The sequence below is a fragment of the Grampus griseus genome (assembly GCF_964374135.1).
Source record: "Grampus griseus genome assembly, chromosome: 12".
NCBI lineage: Eukaryota > Metazoa > Chordata > Mammalia > Artiodactyla > Delphinidae > Grampus > Grampus griseus.
In genome coordinates, this window is record NC_139006.1 from 38,170,948 (window position 1) to 38,191,723 (window position 20,776).

At 38.9% G+C, this 20,776-nt stretch overlaps 2 protein-coding genes across 2 annotated transcripts in view; one reads left to right on the plus strand and one right to left on the minus strand.

The window, feature by feature from the left end:
• THOC1 (THO complex subunit 1) overlaps positions 1-10,067 on the plus strand; it is a 41,831-nt gene extending 31,764 nt beyond the window's left edge. Inside the window, exons 12-21 of the mRNA XM_082667284.1 lie at positions 2,508-2,608; positions 3,839-3,905; positions 4,104-4,154; positions 4,245-4,315; positions 4,721-4,816; positions 5,561-5,626; positions 6,577-6,660; positions 8,317-8,464; positions 9,185-9,260; positions 9,765-10,067. Coding sequence (XP_082523410.1) covers positions 2,508-2,608; positions 3,839-3,905; positions 4,104-4,154; positions 4,245-4,315; positions 4,721-4,816; positions 5,561-5,626; positions 6,577-6,660; positions 8,317-8,464; positions 9,185-9,260; positions 9,765-10,060 — 1,056 coding nt within the window. The 3' untranslated portion in view covers positions 10,061-10,067. The remainder of the gene's footprint in view (positions 1-2,507; positions 2,609-3,838; positions 3,906-4,103; positions 4,155-4,244; positions 4,316-4,720; positions 4,817-5,560; positions 5,627-6,576; positions 6,661-8,316; positions 8,465-9,184; positions 9,261-9,764) is intronic.
• Positions 10,068-12,998: 2,931 nt separating this feature from the next.
• USP14 (ubiquitin specific peptidase 14) overlaps positions 12,999-20,776 on the minus strand; it is a 45,636-nt gene continuing 37,858 nt past the window's right edge. Inside the window, exons 13-16 of the mRNA XM_082667285.1 lie at positions 19,106-19,234; positions 14,298-14,358; positions 13,820-13,927; positions 12,999-13,151 (exon numbers count right to left, since the gene is read on the minus strand). Of these exons, the coding sequence (XP_082523411.1) occupies positions 13,000-13,151; positions 13,820-13,927; positions 14,298-14,358; positions 19,106-19,234 (450 nt within the window). The 3' untranslated portion in view covers position 12,999. The remainder of the gene's footprint in view (positions 13,152-13,819; positions 13,928-14,297; positions 14,359-19,105; positions 19,235-20,776) is intronic.

A 20,776-nucleotide genomic window follows, 5' to 3' on the forward strand; every position in this document is an offset into this window, starting at 1 on the left:
GATTGCTCATTAGAGACAAGGGAGAATTCTAAGTTGGAGACAGTAACATAGCAGTGGTACCATTTGCGTAGCTGTGTGATTTGTTTTTTTGTTCTGTTTTTTTTTTTTTTGTGGTACGCGGGCCTCTCACCGTTGTGGCCTCTCCCGTTGTGGAGCACAGGCTCCGGACGCGCAGCCTCAGCGGCCATGGCTCACGGGCCCAGCCGCTCCGTGGCATGTGGGATCTTCCCGGACCGGGGCACGAACCTGTGTCCCCTGCATCAGCAGGCGGACTCTCAACCACTGCGCCACCAGGGAAGCCCTGATTTATATTTTTTTCCAAGCAGCTCCACCTGTGGCTAGATGGGAAGCCTTAGTGTTAGGATAGAGAAGGTGACTAACAGTTGGTTTGCTCCAAGTTGCCCTTTTGCTCAGTAGATGTGACAGAAGTATGGGACTTCTGTTAAGGAAGTTGGCAAGAAAGTTGTTGAAGAGATAGACCACGTAGTCTAAAACAGGGGTCGGCTGACTACAGGCCAAATGTGGCCCACTGCCTGTCTTGTGTTTTTATACATTTTAAATGTTTACATAAGTACTTACATAATATCCATAATATGCCTCTTGGCTCACATAGCCTAAAATATTTAGTCTCTGGCCCTCTAAGAAAACGTTTCCTGACCTTTACCTAGACTAAAATAGGATTATAGTAAAAACAGGATGGGACTTACAGATAGCCAGAAAATAGAGGGTCCAAGGAACTTAAGGTCTCAGTAAAGTCCAAATATTAGGTACAATGGGACAACTGAGTGGGAAGGATAGGAGGTTGAAGTGAGACTCTTGTGAGTTAGATTTCAGAGCTGGGGCAGCTGCAAGTGACAACCAGGTCCAGCTGTGGCCATGGTAGTCGGGGACCAAAGTAGAGGGGCTGTGACTGTCAGTGGAGTTGAGGTCAGGGAACTGAGAGCCCAAGCGGAGATATAAAGTCATCCAGGAGTGGAGGAAAGGGAGATTGGGAGCGTGCCATTCAGCCTGCCAATTTGGGATGGTTAATACAGTAACAGAATCAGATCCTTAAATCACATCTCTAAAGGCGAGGGAACCCCCACTGGAAGGCCAATCGTATGTTTAAAATTAAAAGAAAAAAGGGCATGGCATTTGCTTGAACAAGAACCACCCTTGTGGAAGAAGTGGCTGGTGAGTAAATGGCTAATGAACGTTAGGCTGCTGCATGACCAGGTCACCCAGGATGGCTGTTCTCTTGCTCTCTGTACATCCCCTGCCAACCAGTGCCTGCTTCACCCACACCCTGCTCACATGACTGCCCTTCTACATACCTGCCCCAGGCCCCAGCTGGTGATCTAATCTTTAGGTCAGAAGATCTCCACCAGGAGAGCTTACCTAAGGGGCAGTGAGGGGCATGCGCCTCTGCTAGTTTCCCTGGTAACCGATGACATCAGTTCCCGCTATAACTGGTAATCTCCCCCCTCCCTCCTGGGGAGCGAAGACTGCTGCCTCGTCCTGCCCACCGTCTGCCACACATGGTGGGGTGTCACTCCAGGCCTCGCTTTCAAACCTGTAAGCTTCCGCGTCCGTTAAACCATTGATGTCTCTGTTGCTGACTCCGGCTCTGCTGTCTTGAGGCTGGGCAAGTACAGGGCTTCCAGGCCTGTGGGGTGCAGCCCAACTGCTGTGTTAGTAGATGAAAGCATAGCGTGTGATGCGTTGCCCAAGGAACTTGGGACCTGGTACTGGAAATTGGTTCCTAGGGCTGTCAGGTGTGTCTCACTGTTATTCATTTAGAAGAAGGAGGCCTCCATTGTTGCTTTAGGTCTGGAGGGCAGAACAGCACAAACAGGGTTTGTGGACATAGACATAGCTTTCCCTCAGCACGTGGGACAGAATCAGAATGACGCCTTCATCACTGCGGTCATTCTTACAGCAAGACCAGCTAGGTGGCAGTGTTGTTGAAGAGCTTCCTCATAAATGACCTTCAAGTCCTTTCTAATCCAAATTCTGTGATAATACAGGTGTGATACAATTTTTTCTAAAATATAAGAACAATCCATTTAATTTATGGATGACTTTTCACCTCTGATTCTTCTCATTTGCTTGTTATTGAGCACCCACCCTGTTGCAGGCACTTCCTAGGACTACAGAAAAGAGCGACGTCCCTCAGTATTGTTTACCCACAGGGACCTCTTCTGTAGCCATTATTTCTTTATATGTGGGAAAGTGACAGCCATACTTTTACTTTTTTATATTTCCGCTTTTATCCTGACCTCAGGACCCCAGGTATAACATTGCTATCCACCAACATAAATACCTCATGGCATAAAATGGTTAAGAAAGCTAAATAAAGCTTTGCTACTCTGTCCTGGGGCTTGTACAGTAACGCCTCACATGCAGTGAGTTCTCAGCACGTGTTTTTTGAATTGAAATCTTCCATTTCTGTAATAGCATCACTTGCACCTTTAGGTAGAACTTGAATTTAATGTGGTGGTTTGTGTGTGTGCTTGTTTTTCGAGTAGCTGATGGATTTACAACTGAGCGACAGTAACTTTCGTCGACACATCCTGTTGCAGTATCTCATTTTATTCCAGTATCTCAAGGGGCAGGTCAAATTTAAAAGGTAAGTTAATATGGGTAGTAAATGGTTTATAAACAGCAGCAAAGAGAATGCTTACTGATGTATATTTTTATGTAGCGGGCTCATTTTGTGTGGAAGGCTCACCTCCCTGAAACATTTCATTTGCAGCAATATTAGATAATCAGGGGCTTTTGTTAGCTTAACAAGATGCTACGGTATTTGTTTTAGAGAAAAGGCATTGACTGTATCTGCTGCCAGTGTCTTTCTTGCTGAGAGCCTGGCATCCTGGGAGTTCTCAGTTGTCTTGGTGGGTGGTGATTTCCGTCATTCCTCACCTCACTCAGACCTTCTCCAAACGTGATTTGCAAACTCAGCCAATAATACTTTTTTCTCCAGGTGTGGGACTATTTAGGACATTAGAACTGAAAAAAATTAGGTAAAGCTTTGAAGCACGGAGGAGTTCTAGTTTCTTTGGGATTTCAGAAAACCTAATCAGGACCTCCGCTGTCAGTCTGAATACCTCCACCTGTAGGGCGGACTAGTCCCTCTTGTCCCACCTAAAACTGAAGCAGAGCTCCGTTACTGGATGGTATCGGAAGTTTGCAGAGCAGTGTTGTATTAGTTGTAAAGAATGTGGCTTTCTACCTTCTGGTTTTGAATCCCACTTTCATCACCCACTAGCTGCAATTCAGCTTTCAGACTTGTAATTTTAAGATAACACATAGCAAACACTCAAAAATGCTATTTGTTATCCTTCTATCTGTTGTGGAGGTTTGGTATAGCATAGTAGAAATTGGAGGCAGACCTGGGTTTGAATGCATGCTTTATGGCTTGAGCCTCTGTAGTCTGTTTAATATATGCACATGTCCTTGTTTTGAGAATTAAATGAATAATGTGTGTAAATCCTGGCACATGGCAGTCTATCAGTATTCGTTGGATGGCTATAAACTATAGAGCACCTAGTACATAGTGAGAGCTGAATTGATGGCAGCTGTTAACAATTTGGGTCTGCCTTCAGCCTTCTCTAGAGTTTTGGGGGTTTCATTCATTGTATCTTGAATGCGTTTTAAAGGAACATAGTGTGACTTATTTGAATGTGCATCTTGGAGAGGAGTATGTTAACATTTTCTCTGAGGCTATTATCCCACATTGAACTTATTTTAGGAAACATTCATTGCTTTGTTCAGTGTTTCTTCAAGATGGTACATAAACCTTAAAATTGAATATACAATTCTTGTAACTCAAGCATGCTTTTATTGCTTTGTTTCCTAGTTCAAACTATGTTTTAACTGATGAGCAATCACTCTGGATTGAAGATACTACAAAATCAGTTTATCAAGTAAGTTCATCACGCAACAAACCCATGATTGAACAAAATGAAAATTTAGAATTTTCTTTGTTTCAGCCCCAAATAGGAAAATAAGGATAAAGTTAAGCTCAGGTACAAGACCACAAACACTTCTTGGTTCTCTGCCTACAAACCACTCCTATGATGCAGAAAGTTGTTGAAAGCTTAGTATATTCTTTCTAATCACAGCTACTATCTGAAAACCCCCCTGATGGAGAAAGATTTTCAAAGATGGTAGAGGTATGTGTTTTATATTTACATAGTCTTCTTAGCACCCAGTAGAGTTTCAAAGTCTTCATTATGGAAATGTAATTTCTTTGTTTTTCCCAGCATATATTAAACACTGAAGAAAACTGGAACTCATGGAAAAATGAAGGCTGCCCAAGTTTTGTGAAAGAAAGGTAAATATATACTCCTCTCAAGCAATATGAGAAAGGCTTTCAGAATACAGTTTGGTATGACTGTTTTACATTATGTACAGATATGTGTAAATGTATTTCATATAAAAAATGTAAATTGTATTCCATAAAAATTACAACCATTTTGATATATTTCTATTTGACATTTTTATCTCAAATTTCTTGTCATTAACTTCTCAGAACAAACTGATCTGTTATTAATTATTGGGAAAAAAATGCTGTGTACCCACTCCTTGTAATTTGTCCCCTGGTGTGGCCTTTTTGTCTTCTCTCTGATGAGTGTAATAATATGAAACTTTCATATGAAGCTTTTTTAGGAAGAAAACAGTAACTAAATTTTCTTTTACATTAAACATTTGAAATTCCAGTATGTTTTGTTCACCACAGAACATCAGATACCAAGCCGACAAGAGTAGTACGGAAGAGAACGGCTCCAGAGGACTTCCTAGGGAAAGGACCCAACAAAAAAATTCTGATGGGAAAGTAGGTTAACCTGTCTCATAGGTGGGATGTTATCATAGAGGCTTTTATATTGTGAAAATATTACTGTAAGAACTCCCAAGGTTTTGTGTTTTTCCAGTTTTTTGTGTGTTTGGTATGTACACAGATGACTAAAGCAAACCACACCCTATCAATCTGTAGGGTCCATCATGGATTCACGCATTGAGACAAAACTTAGTTTTTTGTCTCCTGCTTCCAAAATCCATGGCTCTAGGTTCTGCCATTTTTTCCATGTCACAGACAATACAATTGCTGTTAGATTAATCCAGCTTATTTCTAGTTGTTGCATGGTACTATAATCCTTTCATTTCTTTTACCTTCTAGTTAACTATTCATCGCGTTATACTGCACTTGAATATTTTTAGAAAAAAGTAGTGGTTATCATTATCATTAAAGGGAGCTCAGCTCAGCACTCTGTTATGACCTAGATGGGTGGGATGGGGGGGGATGGGAGGGAGAGCCAAGAGGGAGGGGATATAGGTATACATATACGATTCACTTCATTGTACAGCAGAAACTAACACAACATCGTAAGGCAATTTTACTCCAACAAAAAAAAAAGAGAAAAAAAATCATTAAATATATGCTTATATAGAAAATTTGCTAAATGATTAAAACTCATCACCACCCCAAAATCCACTATTTAAGTATTTTTATAGTTTTAAGGTAGAAGAGAATGGTGTCCATAGAAAAATGTATTTATCTTTGTGTCTGTCTGTTTTGCAGTGAGGAGTTAACAAGGCTTTGGAATCTCTGTCCTGATAATATGGAAGCCTGTAAATCAGAGACAAGGCAGGTTTAAAATGTTTCATATGAAGTATTGCTTTTCTCAAATGTTAAACTAGAGTAGAATTTTGTCAGCTATAAGCAGAGCTCAAAAGAAATTTTAAAGTTTACTGTGGTTGACTTTGGCCCAGTAGAATATAGCTTTCCATAAAACACCTAGAAGTACTGATAAAATAATTATAGAAATCACAAAAAATAAAGATTTGCAAAAGAAGGGGGAACTAAAAACCAAAGTAAGAACTAATGCTGCCGGTTGCTTCTAGCTGGGGAGCAGTGCAAGTGATTCCCACATTGGGGAACCAGAGAACTTGGGTTTTAACGGCCACAAAAGGACAGAAAGTAAAGCCTTAGGACTGTACAAATATGTAACTGAGTTTCCCCCAAGTAAAGCTGAGGCCCTCAGTGCACACTATCTGTAAAGAAAAGGACACGGCGGGAGGAGGAGAGACTTGCTCACTGGCACAGGAAGCAAGGAGCTCATCCATTTCCACCTGAGATGTGGAGGAAAAGGAAAAAGTATTCCCTGAGAAATTATAACCACAGGTCTGCTGTCATGCCGTCTTAGAGTTTATACTACCAGCAGTATAAAGGAACGACCCTTAAGCTAAGAGGGTGAACTAAAAAGTCCCAGGCTGACAGAAAGCTTGTGGTGGGGTAGGGCGGCCACACCTTCAACCTAAGCCACACAAGGATTCTACAGGTAAGTCTGAAGATAAACTCACCATCCAAACTTAAGAAAACAATCTACCATGACTAAGAATCAGCAGACAGAAGAAGCAACTAAAAGGAACATGGCACTCTCAAAAAGGACCAGGCAAATTAGAAAAAACAAGTACTTCTTGTAGCAGTAAGAAAATATAGCCATTTTGTACAACACAAGGAATAGAACCAATATTCTGTAATAACTGTAAATAAGAACAGACATGATCCTCACTAGTTATTTTTTTAATGCCCAGGGAATATATGCCAACTTTGGAGGAATTCTTTGAAGAAGCCATTGAACAGGCAGACCCTGAAAATATGGTTGAAAATGAATTCAAGTAAGTAATGTTTCTCATGAACTAATTTCCCTAATATCTCTTAAGAACTGTATGTATACTAGAATGCTTATCAAGGCAGACAGTTGAGAGCATAGTACTTTTTCTTTCAGCTGCGTTTATGTGCCAGCTTCACATTACTGCACGTCTTGATTTCAGTGACCATTCCCATCGACTAACAAGCATGACTTAGAGTCACGCTTGTGTCAGAAAAGTAGAAAAATCCCCCTTGAGCCCACCTCTATCACCTCTTTTCTCTGTTCCCCTTCAAATCACAGTATGTCCAACAGTGGTTGATAATTACTGCCTTCATTTCCTCAGCTCCTGTTCTCTGGGTCAGCCCATGCCTGTCTCCCCATCACTCCACTGAAATAGCTCTGATCATTTTTTGACCTCTCAGCAGCATTCTCCAGTTGATCTCTCCCTGCTTAGATAATGTTTTCTTCCCTTGACACCCATCTAACTGCACTCTCCTCCTGTTTTTCCCTTAGCTTCACTGTCTCAGTCTCCATTGCTGGCTCTCCATCTAACTCAAATTTTGTAGTAACTTCAGGAGTCAGTCTTAGCTGTATCTTCCAGGTGACACCACACAGCCCCGTGGTTTTAAATAGGCATTATGGCATAGTGATCCGAGGGCAAGGGCCCTCTCATCAGCCTGCCTAGGTCAGTCCTGGGACTCTACCACTTACTGGCTAGGCTTCTAAGGGCTAATTTAAACCCTTCTTTGCTTTGTTTCGTTATCTGTTAAACAGTAATAGTACCCATCTCACAGGGTTCTTCTGAGCATTAAATAAGATGGTTCACGTTGAACCACGCACTGCCTAGCGGTAGTTTTTCAGGTGCCAAGACTGTCTCAGAGGTAATGAGGCTCATTTATGAGCAGTGACTAATAAACTAGATTGCTACTCTAAGAACTTGTGGGGACTTCCAAGTCACTTACAAAAACTCTTAAGTGGAACAAATCTGTGCTCTGTATTCTCTGTAGCTTGCCTGTTTCCAAAACATTATCTTTAGAGTTTCTCACGTTTTTCTTACCTTACTGTATACCACCTATATTAAGGAACAGTTCGTGGATTCTGTTCTTGGTATCACTGCTTATGGTGTTGGCTACTGGATGTGTCCCTTTTAGTTTGGAGTAATTTTTATTCACTGAGGTTGATACTCAGCAAATTAAAGTTTAGATGTTATATAAATTTTTTAAAAAACAGATAAATTAACATGATGAAAACGGTTGGGTTTATAAAATATTCTGAAACTCACACCTGCAGATGGCATTGCCTGTTTGGATATCAAGTCTACCGAACATAGTGAACCTATGAGTATTTTTCTCTCTAAATGACCAGGGGGATGATCTGTCCTGCACACACAGCATCTAGCCAGTCCTGGACACATACTAATTGACTTAACTTAAAATGTATTTAAACTTTTTAAATTTAAAAACTGTTTGCTCTATATGAACCTGCCTCTTTGGACTCTGTTGGTTTCCATTTATAAGTGAACTGCTCCCTGAGAGGTTCTTTAGGGCTGTGATCAGAATGAGAAGAACGGTGCCTTCAGCTACTGACCTGGGAGTATAGAATTTTGCCTGGTGAACTACATTAACTAGAAGGGAATATAGAAATAAAGAAGTATAAATTACAAGACTATCTCTTTTTATAGGGCTGTGAACAATTCTAATTATGGTTGGAGAGCCCTGAGACTGTTAGCACGGAGAAGCCCTCACTTCTTTCAGCCAACCAACCAGCAGTTTAAAAGTTTGCCAGAATATCTCGAAAACATGGTAATAAAGCTAGCCAAGGAATTACCAGTAAGTAACACATCAGTTTTTACATCCTTTAGTTCGCGTTACCTTCTTTTTTTAGACTGCTATTGCTGTTTGAGCTAAGAGCTGAATTTAGCCTTTATCATGTGGGGGGAAAAAAAAAATCCATAAACCCCCTTGTTTAGAATGAGAAAAAAATGCATTTGAGTATACATTTATAGGAAGTACATAAATAGATAAAGTAACTTTATATAAAAATTAACTTATTATACTTTAACTTATTTTTTCTGTGTGCCAATGCATTATATTTTATCAAAGGTAGGGCCCATGGGGTAGTGTGGTAGGCAGCTTGGCCTATCTTTCTGCTCTTTTCCAATACAATATGGTAATAACTATACTGTATGCATAAATCTGAATAAAATTACTCAAAAAAAGTGTTAAGGACATGGCTGCTCCCCCAGTCTTCCCTAGACCATTGTTACCATATGCTGAGTACTTGCAAGTCATCTTACCATACTTCTTACTGGCTCCCTTCTTCCCAGGTTGGAATAAGAGTCTTTCCAACCTTCAGTCTTCCCCGCCCACCCCTCCTTCTCCAGGTTGACACTGTCCCACTGCGATCCTTACCTGACATTCACATTTAACACTCTCAAGGGTAAAGTTCTGGGCCCCGTAATTGGAATCTCGTACCTAAATAGAAAGTATGCCCAGTTATCTGATTTTGGAAGTTGGCATTCTTTTAAAACATTCTTTTACTCATTTTAGCCTCCTTCTGAAGAAATAAAAACAGGTGAGGATGAAGATGAGGAAGATAATGATGCTTTACTGAAGGAAAATGAAAGTAAGAATTGAATTTTCTTGGCTATTTTACAAAATTGGAAAAGATTGGGGTTCTTTGTTGAGAGGTACGTTATTTGATCTACTTCTCAACTTCTACCATCTTTCTCAGCTGTTTCTTATAGTGAGGAATCTAAAACATTGCTTGATAATAACTTTTAAAATAGTACCTTTTATACAGTAAAATTTGGAAGTGTTGGGAAGAAAAGTACTTACATTTGAAGGCAACTCATACCTCTGTTAATTCTTGGGGTTTAGATTGAGGGCCACTGGTTTCAGAAGCCTTCCTAATTATAATAGAGGCAACAGCTTTAGCTTTGATTGAGTCCCTAATGATCATAAGAATGGTAATTCAACCCGTGGAGAGTACAAAAAGGAACTGTTTTACTTTTAAAATAAAGCTTATTAAAGGTGACTAATATCTCAGTGGCCCCATATTCCGTTTTATATTTTGAATCGTACACATCCTCGTACTTTGTTTATAATTTATGTTTCCTGTGTTTTCTAGGTCCTGATGTTCGGCGAGACAAACCTGTAACAGGGGACCAAATAGAGGTATTTGCCAACAAACTGGGTGAACAATGGAAGATTCTGGCCCCCTACTTGGAAATGAAAGACTCAGAAATTAGACAGATTGAGTGTGACAGTGAAGACATGAAGATGAGAGCTAAGCAGCTGCTAGTCGCCTGGCAGGATCAGGAGGGAGTGCACGCAACACCTGAGAACCTGATCAATGCACTCAACAAGTCTGGGTTAAGTGACCTTGCAGAAAGTCTAACTAATGACAATGAGACAAATAGTTAGCTTTTTTTTTTTATTATTAAAACTGTGATAAGCTTTTGTTACCAAGCAGCATTTGATAAGAGGTTCACTGGTTTTGGTAAACAATAAACATTTTTATAACAGTTGTACAGTTGGCTGGTGCTCCAAGAACAACAGAACGCATGGTGGCTCTTGATGACTGACCTCAGGGTCTGGGGGGACAAGGGGGTAGGTTGGGAAATGGCCAAAGTAAAGTGACCTCAAGGTCACATAATATTTTTGTTAATTAAACATTTATAAAGTCAGTAAGCAATATTTAGGGGCATGGTGTTTCCTAAGATACACTATGCCAAACTGGTTTCCTGCATTCCATTAGCAGTTACAGAATTTAACTTGCTATCCTGAACATCCCACAGTAATACTTTCTGAAACTATATGACTGCTCTAGTCTCATCTATGCTTTAAAGCAGAGGATCAGCAAACAATGGTCTGTTTGTCACCTCTTTTTATAAGTAAAATTTTAATGGTACACAGCCATGCTGATTCTTTTAAGTACTGTCTATGGCTCCTTTCATGCTACAACAGCAAAGTTACATAGTTGCAACAAAAACTTATGGTCTGCAAAGCTTAAAACATTTTTAAAATACCTGGCCCATGGCAGAAAATATTCTCCAACCCCCAACTTTAAAAGAAATGGGGTGAAGTCTAAAACGTAGTTCATTTAGCCTTAGAGAACTTATTTTAAGCTCTCAAGTCATTAAAATAGGGGTACATACCTCGGATTGTTGTGAAGTTCAAATGAGATGTATGTGAAAGCATCCTACAAACAGCAAAGCACTATGTAGTCATCATGGCTGGAGACAGTTTCCATTCCCACGTAAGTTACCCTTTAGGGCGCTACGGTCATTGTTTTGAATCTGGAAGGAGGGCTAAGTGCCTGTCACTAAAAATATTCTTGCTGGGGCTTCACCTCACTAGTCCAACAGTGATCCAGCACAGCTCTAATATCAAAAGGGCCTCAGTGCGAGGGGCACAGCACATAAGGCACGCTCAGGAATCAATCAAGACATTTTCTTGCTTATTCTCTCTTTTCAAAGATCTTATATGAAAGGCTGAATTCTAAAATAGCCTAAATAGTTTAAAACAACACTAGTATAAGTCCGATTTCTTATACTTCATAATGCTTTTCTGGATCAAATAAAATGAAGTGTTTTGTAATGACAGTTAAGGAATTATAATTTAAAATGCTAATTCCATACAAGGCTTATATACTTTGTTCTAACCCTACCTGATCTAGTAGCTACAGCATCCTCCAAATCGTAAAATCTGAATTCTAATTCCTAAATTGGTGTCCTCAAAATTGTTCAGAACAAAATTAGTGAATAAAAAAACTTCACAAATTTACAAGCATCACACCAATATATAAAAGAATCATTACAATTCTTATGGTCTCATCCTCCCTATTCTATTCTATACCACCTCCAAGGCAAAAGGAGTACTGATTGCCAATTATTAAAGCTTAGCTGAAGAAGCTATTTACAAATAAATTTTCCTGAAATGCTTATTTTATCCCCTAGTGTTCTTAGATTATATTACATTGTTCAAACTTGAGAGGAAATGGCCATTATTCTCTAAGAATCTTATAGTTATCACTACTATGCTCTGCAGAGCATTAAAACAGCATAAGCAAATATGAGATTTCACGATAATCCCCAAAACTTTATTATAAATATCTAACTCAAAGGAAATCAGACAAGTCAGCTGATATTCTATCCTTCTGCAACCAAGCAAGGCTCCTAAAACAAAAATGAATTGACTAGAGTATTAAAATGGAAGAAACATACCATATATTGAGATATCTCATACTCTGGTATTTCTACCATCACTTTAAAAATCATTGGTACTAAATTTTGATAGACATTAAGAATTTGGGAGTTGACAGGGGAGTAGAAATAAACACCCAACTGAGCCAAGGAACAGATCTGATAACATGGTTGCATTCAGCATCCAAAGAACTCCATTACTTTTACAACTCTATTCCTTTTTAAACAGAATATTATGCTAGCAGGCAAAGACTATTTTTAAATGGATGCTTAAGAGCATAGTTAAACTAACCATCTGCAGAAACTAATAGTAGTAAACATATCTGAACTTCAGCCAAGCTCCAACACTCAACAGACAAAAGACTTGAGGTCAAACGCTGTTAGTCCCTCTTTGTTTTGTTTTTTTATTAAATATCCTAATTTTCTAAAAATAAGCAACCGGAGCTTGTCAACATTATTTTTAAGGTTGATTACTACAAAACCATTGCAAAGTTAAATGTACAAACCTAGTACATCAGAGACACAGTAATAAATGTATAATCAAATGTACTATTATTGATCACAATTTATTTTAAAGTCATGAGAAGCCAGCAACAGTCAGGCTGGACAAATACTTGATTGTACCCATGTTTCCATGGGATGGGGACAGCAGCACTGAGTTACACAATGAGATCAACACTTAACTTCCTTTCCACCGTCCTGGCAAAATTTTTGTTAGATAATGCAAAGGATGGGCAGCTACTGAATCACTGGTGGTTTGAACCATGCAAAAACAACAAATAATAGAGTAATAGGTGTGCAATAAACATCTGATTGCTGAATCTTGGGCTGAAAAAGACAGGAAGAAAAATTACCACAGAAGGTAATGGTTGAAAGGCATTTCAACTCATAATTTTTAAAAATTAATCCAAGAAATAAGCTTTTTAAAAACGTCTTCCTGTCACTTTTATATAGGGCAGCACAGTCCAAAGGCAATTTTCTCTTTTCTGTTGTTATTTAGGTTGATAACACAGAGTGGTCTGCTTCTGCCCTCTTTTGTTCCACATGAGGGGAAACATGTAAAACCACCTAAAAATCTTCCTTTAAAGCTCTGGGTTATAGAAATGATCAACAAACAACATTTATTTCACACCTAAGCATAAATAGCTAAAATGAAGATTACTGTTCACTTTCCTCTTCCATTATTTCAATTCTGCGAGGCCCATAGAGTAGAACATAAGCTATATGCCAGTCTCCACCACCAGAAAGCCTCAAGATATCCTCTGGTGTCACGATGCTGACCTTATCATCATCAAACTTAATCCATTCATCTAAAGTGCAAAAGAGAAGAATGAAATTAATCTCATATATGATTTTTTCAGAGTTCCATTGCAAAAGAGGTACTGAGTAATTTTATGTACAGTAGTATTCCATCTGCCATACCAACAGTTCTCAAAGAGTGGTCCAGGGACTACTCAGGTTCAAGATCTTTTCAGGGGTTCCATGAAGGTTACAACCATTTTTATAACACTCCTAAAGCATTATTTCCCTTTTCCCCCTCATTCTGTGAAGTGTGCTTTGGAATTCTCCAGAGGTTACACAATGTGTGATAAAGCAGCAGACTGAAGGCAAAAACAGGAGAATCCAGCTGTCTCCTATTAAGCCTAACAAAACAGACTTAGAAAAATGTAAATCAATATCATTTTTTGCCTTTTTTTGTTTTGGAAAAGATTGTAATTTTTATTTTGAAAATGTTATTTATGTTAATATGTAATGACTTCATTACTGTCAGTTTTAAAAGAATTAACTTTTCAGTTTTAATTTCTATTATAGTAAATATTAAGAGAGAATCCTCATAAACAGAAGCTCTCTGGGATCCTCAATAATTTAAGAATGCAAAAGGAGTTCTGAGATCAAAAAGTTTGAGAACAAATGTGCTAAAAATCTAAACAACTTATCAAAATAGTATGGAACAATTAAAAAAAAAAACAATCTTTACCTTGTTTCCTTTTCACCCATGATACATAATGACCTGAAGAGCTAGATCTTCCCTGATGTGTTAGCACTGCTTGTAAGTCATAGTATCCACAATTATTGGAGCCAATGTCTAAAGAAAGATGTAAACCCAGTAATATTAGAAATGAACAGATATGTGCTTTCTCAAGCTAAGTAACAAGCAAGAACAACTCAAGTTTAGCCTAGAGAACTACTACTTTATTGTTAAAATCCACTAAGATACTACTGTCCAATTAAAGGTTCATGAAAGATGTTTTAAGCAGTATGCTACCATTCATAGAACATATATTCACTAAAAAGTGATTTTTTTACTATCTCATACTAGAGTAAATTATAAGAAACAACTTTTTTTTAAAGCACAGTACCTGAAAAAAACAGATATGTGGAAAGACAGTAATTTTACCTTAAAAAAAAAAACACTACACACAGTAAAAGTCAACTGAAATGAAGATTTCACTTACCATCAGCAAAAGAAAAGGGTTCATACTTAACTTCTTTTGGGGGACTACTCTTTTTGTCACTCTGAGGGGAAAAAAATTTTAATTTTAAGTTTTCATGATATTGGAAATAAAATTTATATTCTCAATGAGTATCCATCTCCACAAATATTTACTGTCTATAATGCAAATCACCAAGGCAAGACAAAGAAAAAATATGATCTGCCTTACAAATTGCTCAAATGATACAGTTACAGTTAACATAAAGCTGTAAACCCAAAAGTCCTACTCTTTAACAACATACAGTCTCATATGTATAGTAGGAGATCCTGATTACAGAACCAACTTCAAACCACTAAACCTAGAGCACACCAGTGAATACAGAGTACAAGTAAACACTGCTCTAGGGTAAAAAAAGAAAACCCAATTCTGCAACTTTTCCAGAATACTATCAAACCATATAGGTGAAGATAAAAGAAAACCTGCCTCAAAAAAACAAGTCGAATTACTGCAATTAATATTATATCTACTAAGCCACGGCCACCTGCCACTTCAGCTCAAATGAACTAAAATACTTAATTCAGCAAATATTTACCTAAATTAAGAGGCATGATTTACAACTTTAAACAAGGGTACTTCAGTGGGAACTCTCTTGCCTCAACCCATTTCAGTGTGTAATATAAAAACAACTAAGCAGGGGCTTCCCTGGTCACACAGTGGTTAACAATCTGCCTGCCAATGCAGGGGACACAGGTTCGAGCCCTGGCCCAGGAAGATCCCACATGCCGCGGAGCAACTAAGCCCGTGAGCCACAACTACTGAGCCTTCACTCTAGGGTCTGCGATCCACAACTACTGAAGCCCACGTGCCTAGAGCCCGTGCTCCACAGCAAGAGAAGCCACCACAATGAGAAGCCCGCGCGCCGCAGAGAAGAGTAGCCCCTGCTCGCCACAACTAGAGAAAGCCCGCGTGCAGCAACAAAGACCCCAACACAGCCAAACATAAATAAAATTAAAAAAAAAAAACTTACTTAGGCATATGGACACAAAGTTCTTGAAGACTATAATGATAATGAAGACAATGCAAGCAGTTTAAAAGATAGCTAAAGTGACAAGAAGCCAAAGGATCTTACAACAAAGAAAGGCAATTAGGTCAACCATTCCTTTATATATTTTTAACACCTAGAGCAACCCAAAAAAGGCTATACAAAGAAACACATTAAAAAACATTACACATGAGTTTCCCTGGTGGTGCAGTGGTTGGGAATCCGCCTGCCAATGCAGGGGACATGGTTTTGAGCCCTGGTCCGTGAGGATCCCACATGATGTGGAGCAACTAAGCCCATGTGCCACAACTACTGAGCCTACGCTCTAGAGCCCACGAGCCACAACTGCTGAGCCCGTGCACCACAACTACTGAAGCGCGAAAGCCGTAGAGCCCACGCTCCACGATGAGAGGCCACTGCAGTGAGAAGCCCGCGCACCATAGCAAGGAGTGGCCCCTGCTTGCCGCAACTAGGGGGAGCCTGTGTGCAGCAACAAAGACCCAATGCAGCCAAAAATAAAATAAATTTTTTAAAAACCAAATTTTTCAAAAAAAATTATACATAAACTAGAATTCTAAAAAATGTTCATGTAACCTACAAGAAGGGAAAACAGAAACAAAAATCAGAACAAACAGCAAAATATAAAATAGATTCAAACACTAACATATTAAGAATTACATGAAATATAAATGGTCTAAATGTACCAATAAAAAGACAGAGGTTAACACAGGATTAAAAAACATGACCCAACTATATGCTGTCTATAAAAAACTACCTTCAAATATAGCATGGGCAAATTTAAAGTAAAAGAACGGAAAAAGGTGTATCATGCAAACATTAACAAAAAGAAAGCAGCAGAGGCAATATTAATATCAGATAAAGTAGACTACAGAACAAAGAAAATGACCACAAACCGAGATGGACACTGCATAATAATCAAAGAATCACTCCACCAAGAAGACAGAGCAATCCTAAATGTGTATGCACCAAATAACAGTTACAAAACATGAAAAGCAAAAAGCTAACAGAACTGAATTAATGGAGAAACATACAAATCCACAATTTTAGTTGAAGATTTCACTACTCCTCTTTCAACAGCTGACAGAAAAACAGGAAGGTTACAGGAAAAAGCAACAACACCATCAACCAACTGGATCTAATCAACATCACATAATACTCCACTCAACAACCGTAAAATACACATTCTTTTCAAGTGCCCATGGAACATTTACCAAGATAGATCACATCCTGAGCCATAAAGCAAACCTCAACAAATTTAAAGGAATTTAAATCACATGAGGGTGTTTTCTCACCACAATCGACTCAAACTAGAATCAGTAACAAAAAGATAACAGGAAATTTTCCAAACACTTGTATATTAAACAAGACATTTCTAAATGATCCAAGGTCAAAGAGAAGTCTCAAATTTTTTAAAAATACAAGAAACATAATGAAAATGGAAATGCAATACAACAATTTGTAGGACACAATCTGAAAGTACTGCTAAGAGGAAATTTACAACACTAAATGCACACATCAGAAAACAGGAAGTCTGAAATAAAAGATCTAAGTTCCCACACCATAAGGACCTAGAAAAAGAGGAGGAAAATAAACCCAAAGCAAGCAGAAAACAAGAAATAATAAGAGTAAAAATCAATAAAACGAGATGCAGAAAAATAGAGAAAAATCAATGAAACGAAATGCTAGTTCTCTGAAAAGAGCAATAAAATTGACAATCCTCTAGCAAGACTGACAAAGAGAAAAAAAATAGACACAAATTTACAATATCAGGAATGAAACAGGGGACAGATATCACTACACACCGTGCTAACATCAGAATAATCATCATCCTAGGAACAACTCTGCACACATAAAATTGACAAGCTAGATGAAATGGATCAATTCCACAAAACGACAAACTACCAAAACATACCCAATATGAAATAAATTTCAATAGCCCATAACTATAAAGTTGAATTTTTAATTTAAAGACTCCTGAAAAAGGGCTTCCCTTGGTGGCGCAGTGGTTGAGAGTCCGCCTGCTGATGCAGGGGACACGGGTTTGTGCCCCAGCCTGGGAAGATCCCACATGCCACGGAGCAGCTAGGCCCATGAGCCATGGCCACTGAGCCTGCGCATCCGGAGCCTGTGCTCTGCAATGGGAGAGGCCACAACAGTGAGAGACCCGCGTACCACAAAAAAAAAAAAAAAAAAAAAAAAAACAACTCCTGAAAAAGAACTCTGCAGGCCATGACTGTCTGACCAAGACAATTCTACCAAACGTTTAAAAGAGAACTAACACCAATTCTACACAATCTCTTTCAAAAAAAATAAGAGAAAAAAACAGCTAATAAACCAATTCAGGAGAGTAGAGGATGTAAGATCAATATACAAAAATCAACTGCAATGAATGCAAAAATGAAATTTTTAAAAACTATGCCATTTACAAAAACATCAAAAAGAATAAAATAGTTACAAATAAATTTAACCAAAGTACAAGAAGTGGACTTTCCTGGTGGCTCAGTGGTTAACAATCTGCCTGCCAATGCAGGGGACACGGATTCGAGCCCTAGTGTGGGAGGATCTCACATGCCGTGGAGCAACTAGGCCCGTGCGCCACAACTACTGAGCCTGCACTCCGGAGCCCGCGAGCCACAACTACTGAAGCCCGCACGCCGCAACTACTGAGCCTGTGAGCCACAACTGCTGAAGCCTGCACGCCTAGAGCCCATGCTCCGCAACAAGAAAAGTCACCACAACGAGAAGCCCGCACGCACACCACACAAAGAAGAGCCCCCAGTCACCGCGCGCGACCAGAGAAAGCCTGCACCAGCAACAAAGACCCAACACAGCCAAAAATTAATTAATTATTTTTTTTTAAAAAAAGAACGGGGTAGGGGGAAAGGAGAGTGGATTTGGCTACAAAGGGACAGCATGAGGGATCGTTGTGGTAGAGGAAATGTACTGCATCTAGACTACATCAAAGTCAATATCCTGGTTGTGATATTGTATTACAGCTTTGCAAGATGTTACCACTAGGAGAAACTGGGTAAAAGGTACTCTATTATTTCTTATAACTTCATGTGATTCTACAATTATCTCAAAATAAAGTTTAATTTTTTTAAAATTGCTTTTAACACACACACACAGTAACCTGCAGAAGAATTTAATTTTAAAATTTGGTATATAATATCACACTGGAAATATTCCTATTTACCAGGAAATATCTTCTTCCTTTTGAAGAAAATCCAACATATAATTCAGCTGTCCCTTCTCTGAATTTAAAATATACAATTTATTAAATATATAAAGTTGCTAAGGTTATAATTTTAACAGTTATAGGTGCTTGTTAAAAGATATGACTTAAGTTGTCACAGTGGGCATAATGAAGCAATATTCGATAACACTAACTCCATTTTAAAAAATGGAGATGCCTTACAAGGAAAATAATAAAATACTCTGAATTTTACAAGGCAAGATTTTACATGAAGTGCTTTGAGGAAATAAATATTGATATAAAAGGAATATAAGCTGAAGATTTTTATGGGAAAAGAAAATATTAAGTTTATTCTACCATGAAGGACCCATTTAGCATAGCTAGAGTTCTTTTTCTTATGCTAAAACACACCTAAAACTTTAAGGGCTTGCACCAATATCTGCAAGATTTGTATATATGCTAAACACAGGTTCATCCATTTTTACTAACAGGTTAACAATATAAAATGAATACTGGACACGGATTAAAGATAAACATATTAAGATTAGAAAATGACCAATAAGAACCTACTGTCTTTGGCTGATGATTTACTTTTTTATCTTCCAGATCCTTGAATTTTGATCGAAAAGAAATCATTTTCTCTTGAAGTTCCGGTGTACACAGTTCGTACACATCCAACATAAGAGGAAATTTAACATCCTATATACAAACCAAAAGAAAAAGGGTAAACAGACTTATAAAGGTAGTTATTTAAAATATTTATCACACTTTTTTAAGTACTGCTTTCATATTCAAATAAAGTTGAAAATAAGAACTGTAAAAATCACGTGGAAATCTAAGCATTTGAAAATATGTTTATTTTCAATCTTGTCCTAACTTTTTTTTTTTTTTTTTTTTGCGGTACGCAGGCCTCTCACTGTTGTGGCCTCTCTTGTTGCGGAGCACAGGCTCCGGACGCGCAGGCTCAGCGGCCATGGCTCACGGGCCTAGCCACTCTGTGGTATGCGGGATCCTCCCGGACCAGGGCACGAACCCGTGTCCCCTGCACCAGCAGGCGGACTCTCAACCAGTGCGCTACCAGGGAAGCCCGTGGTCCTAACTTTAAGATAAAAAAATTTTTAACTTTTCCATTAAACATTTTAACCCATGAAACTGGCCGCAGAGGAGTTACCAAAAATTTAAACAACAGGGACTTCCCTGGTGGCCCAGTGGTTAAGAATCCACCTCCCAATACAGGGGACATGGGTTCAATCCCTGGTCAGGGAACTAAGATCCCATATACCACGGAGCAACTAAGCCTGCGTGCTCTAGAGCCCACGCACAACTAGATAGCCCATGTGCCGCAACTACTGAGCCCGTGTGCTCTGGAGCCCCACACACCACAACTAGAGAGCCCACATGCTGCAATTACTGAGTCTGTGCGCTCTGCAGCCCGTGCGCCACAACTAGAGAGCCCGAGTGCTGCAACTACTGAGCCCACATGCTGAAGGGCCCGCGTGCCACTAGAGAGAAGCCCGCATGCTGCAAAGAGCCCATGCGCCACAACGAAAGATCCCGCATGCTGCAATGAAGATCCCGTGTGCTGCAACTAAGACCCAATGCAGCCAAATAAGTTTTTTTTTTAATTTAAACAATTAAAGAAGCATTTCAGAAATACTAGACTAGCAGATATTTCAACTACATTTAACCTGTTCCTATGACCCTAAGTATATCTGAAAATGTATTATAAATTTCAGCTCAAGAGGCTAAAATTACATATACCTCTCCCAAGGATCAGACTCTATGGATGCACAGCAGAGCTACAGTTCAACAAAACAGATAAATCATAAGGTTAGCTCTGACGTCAAACGATTACAATTTAAGTATTCCTTGGGCACCAGTAATTTAACACTCTCCTTTCACCTGGAAGAAAGGAACCGCCTAGAATAGAGTGTGTTATATTGCCCCTTACCCCACTCCCGTCCCCAAACCTACTGGACCAGTATCTCTGGAACTGAGCATCTGGCCTAGGGCAATATTTCTGGGGAATGGATGGCATCCATCAGAATTATCTGGGAATCTTTTGAAAAATGTAAGACCTACTAAGGCCCCACTTAATCAGATGCTTGGTGGCAGTTGAGGGGCAGGCGTGTGTATGATTTAAAATAAAAAGGACAATAGATAATTCCAATATATATTCTTGATTAAGAACCACTTGTCTAATGTTAGTAACTTCCCTATTTATAGTATTTTAAAGTGAGT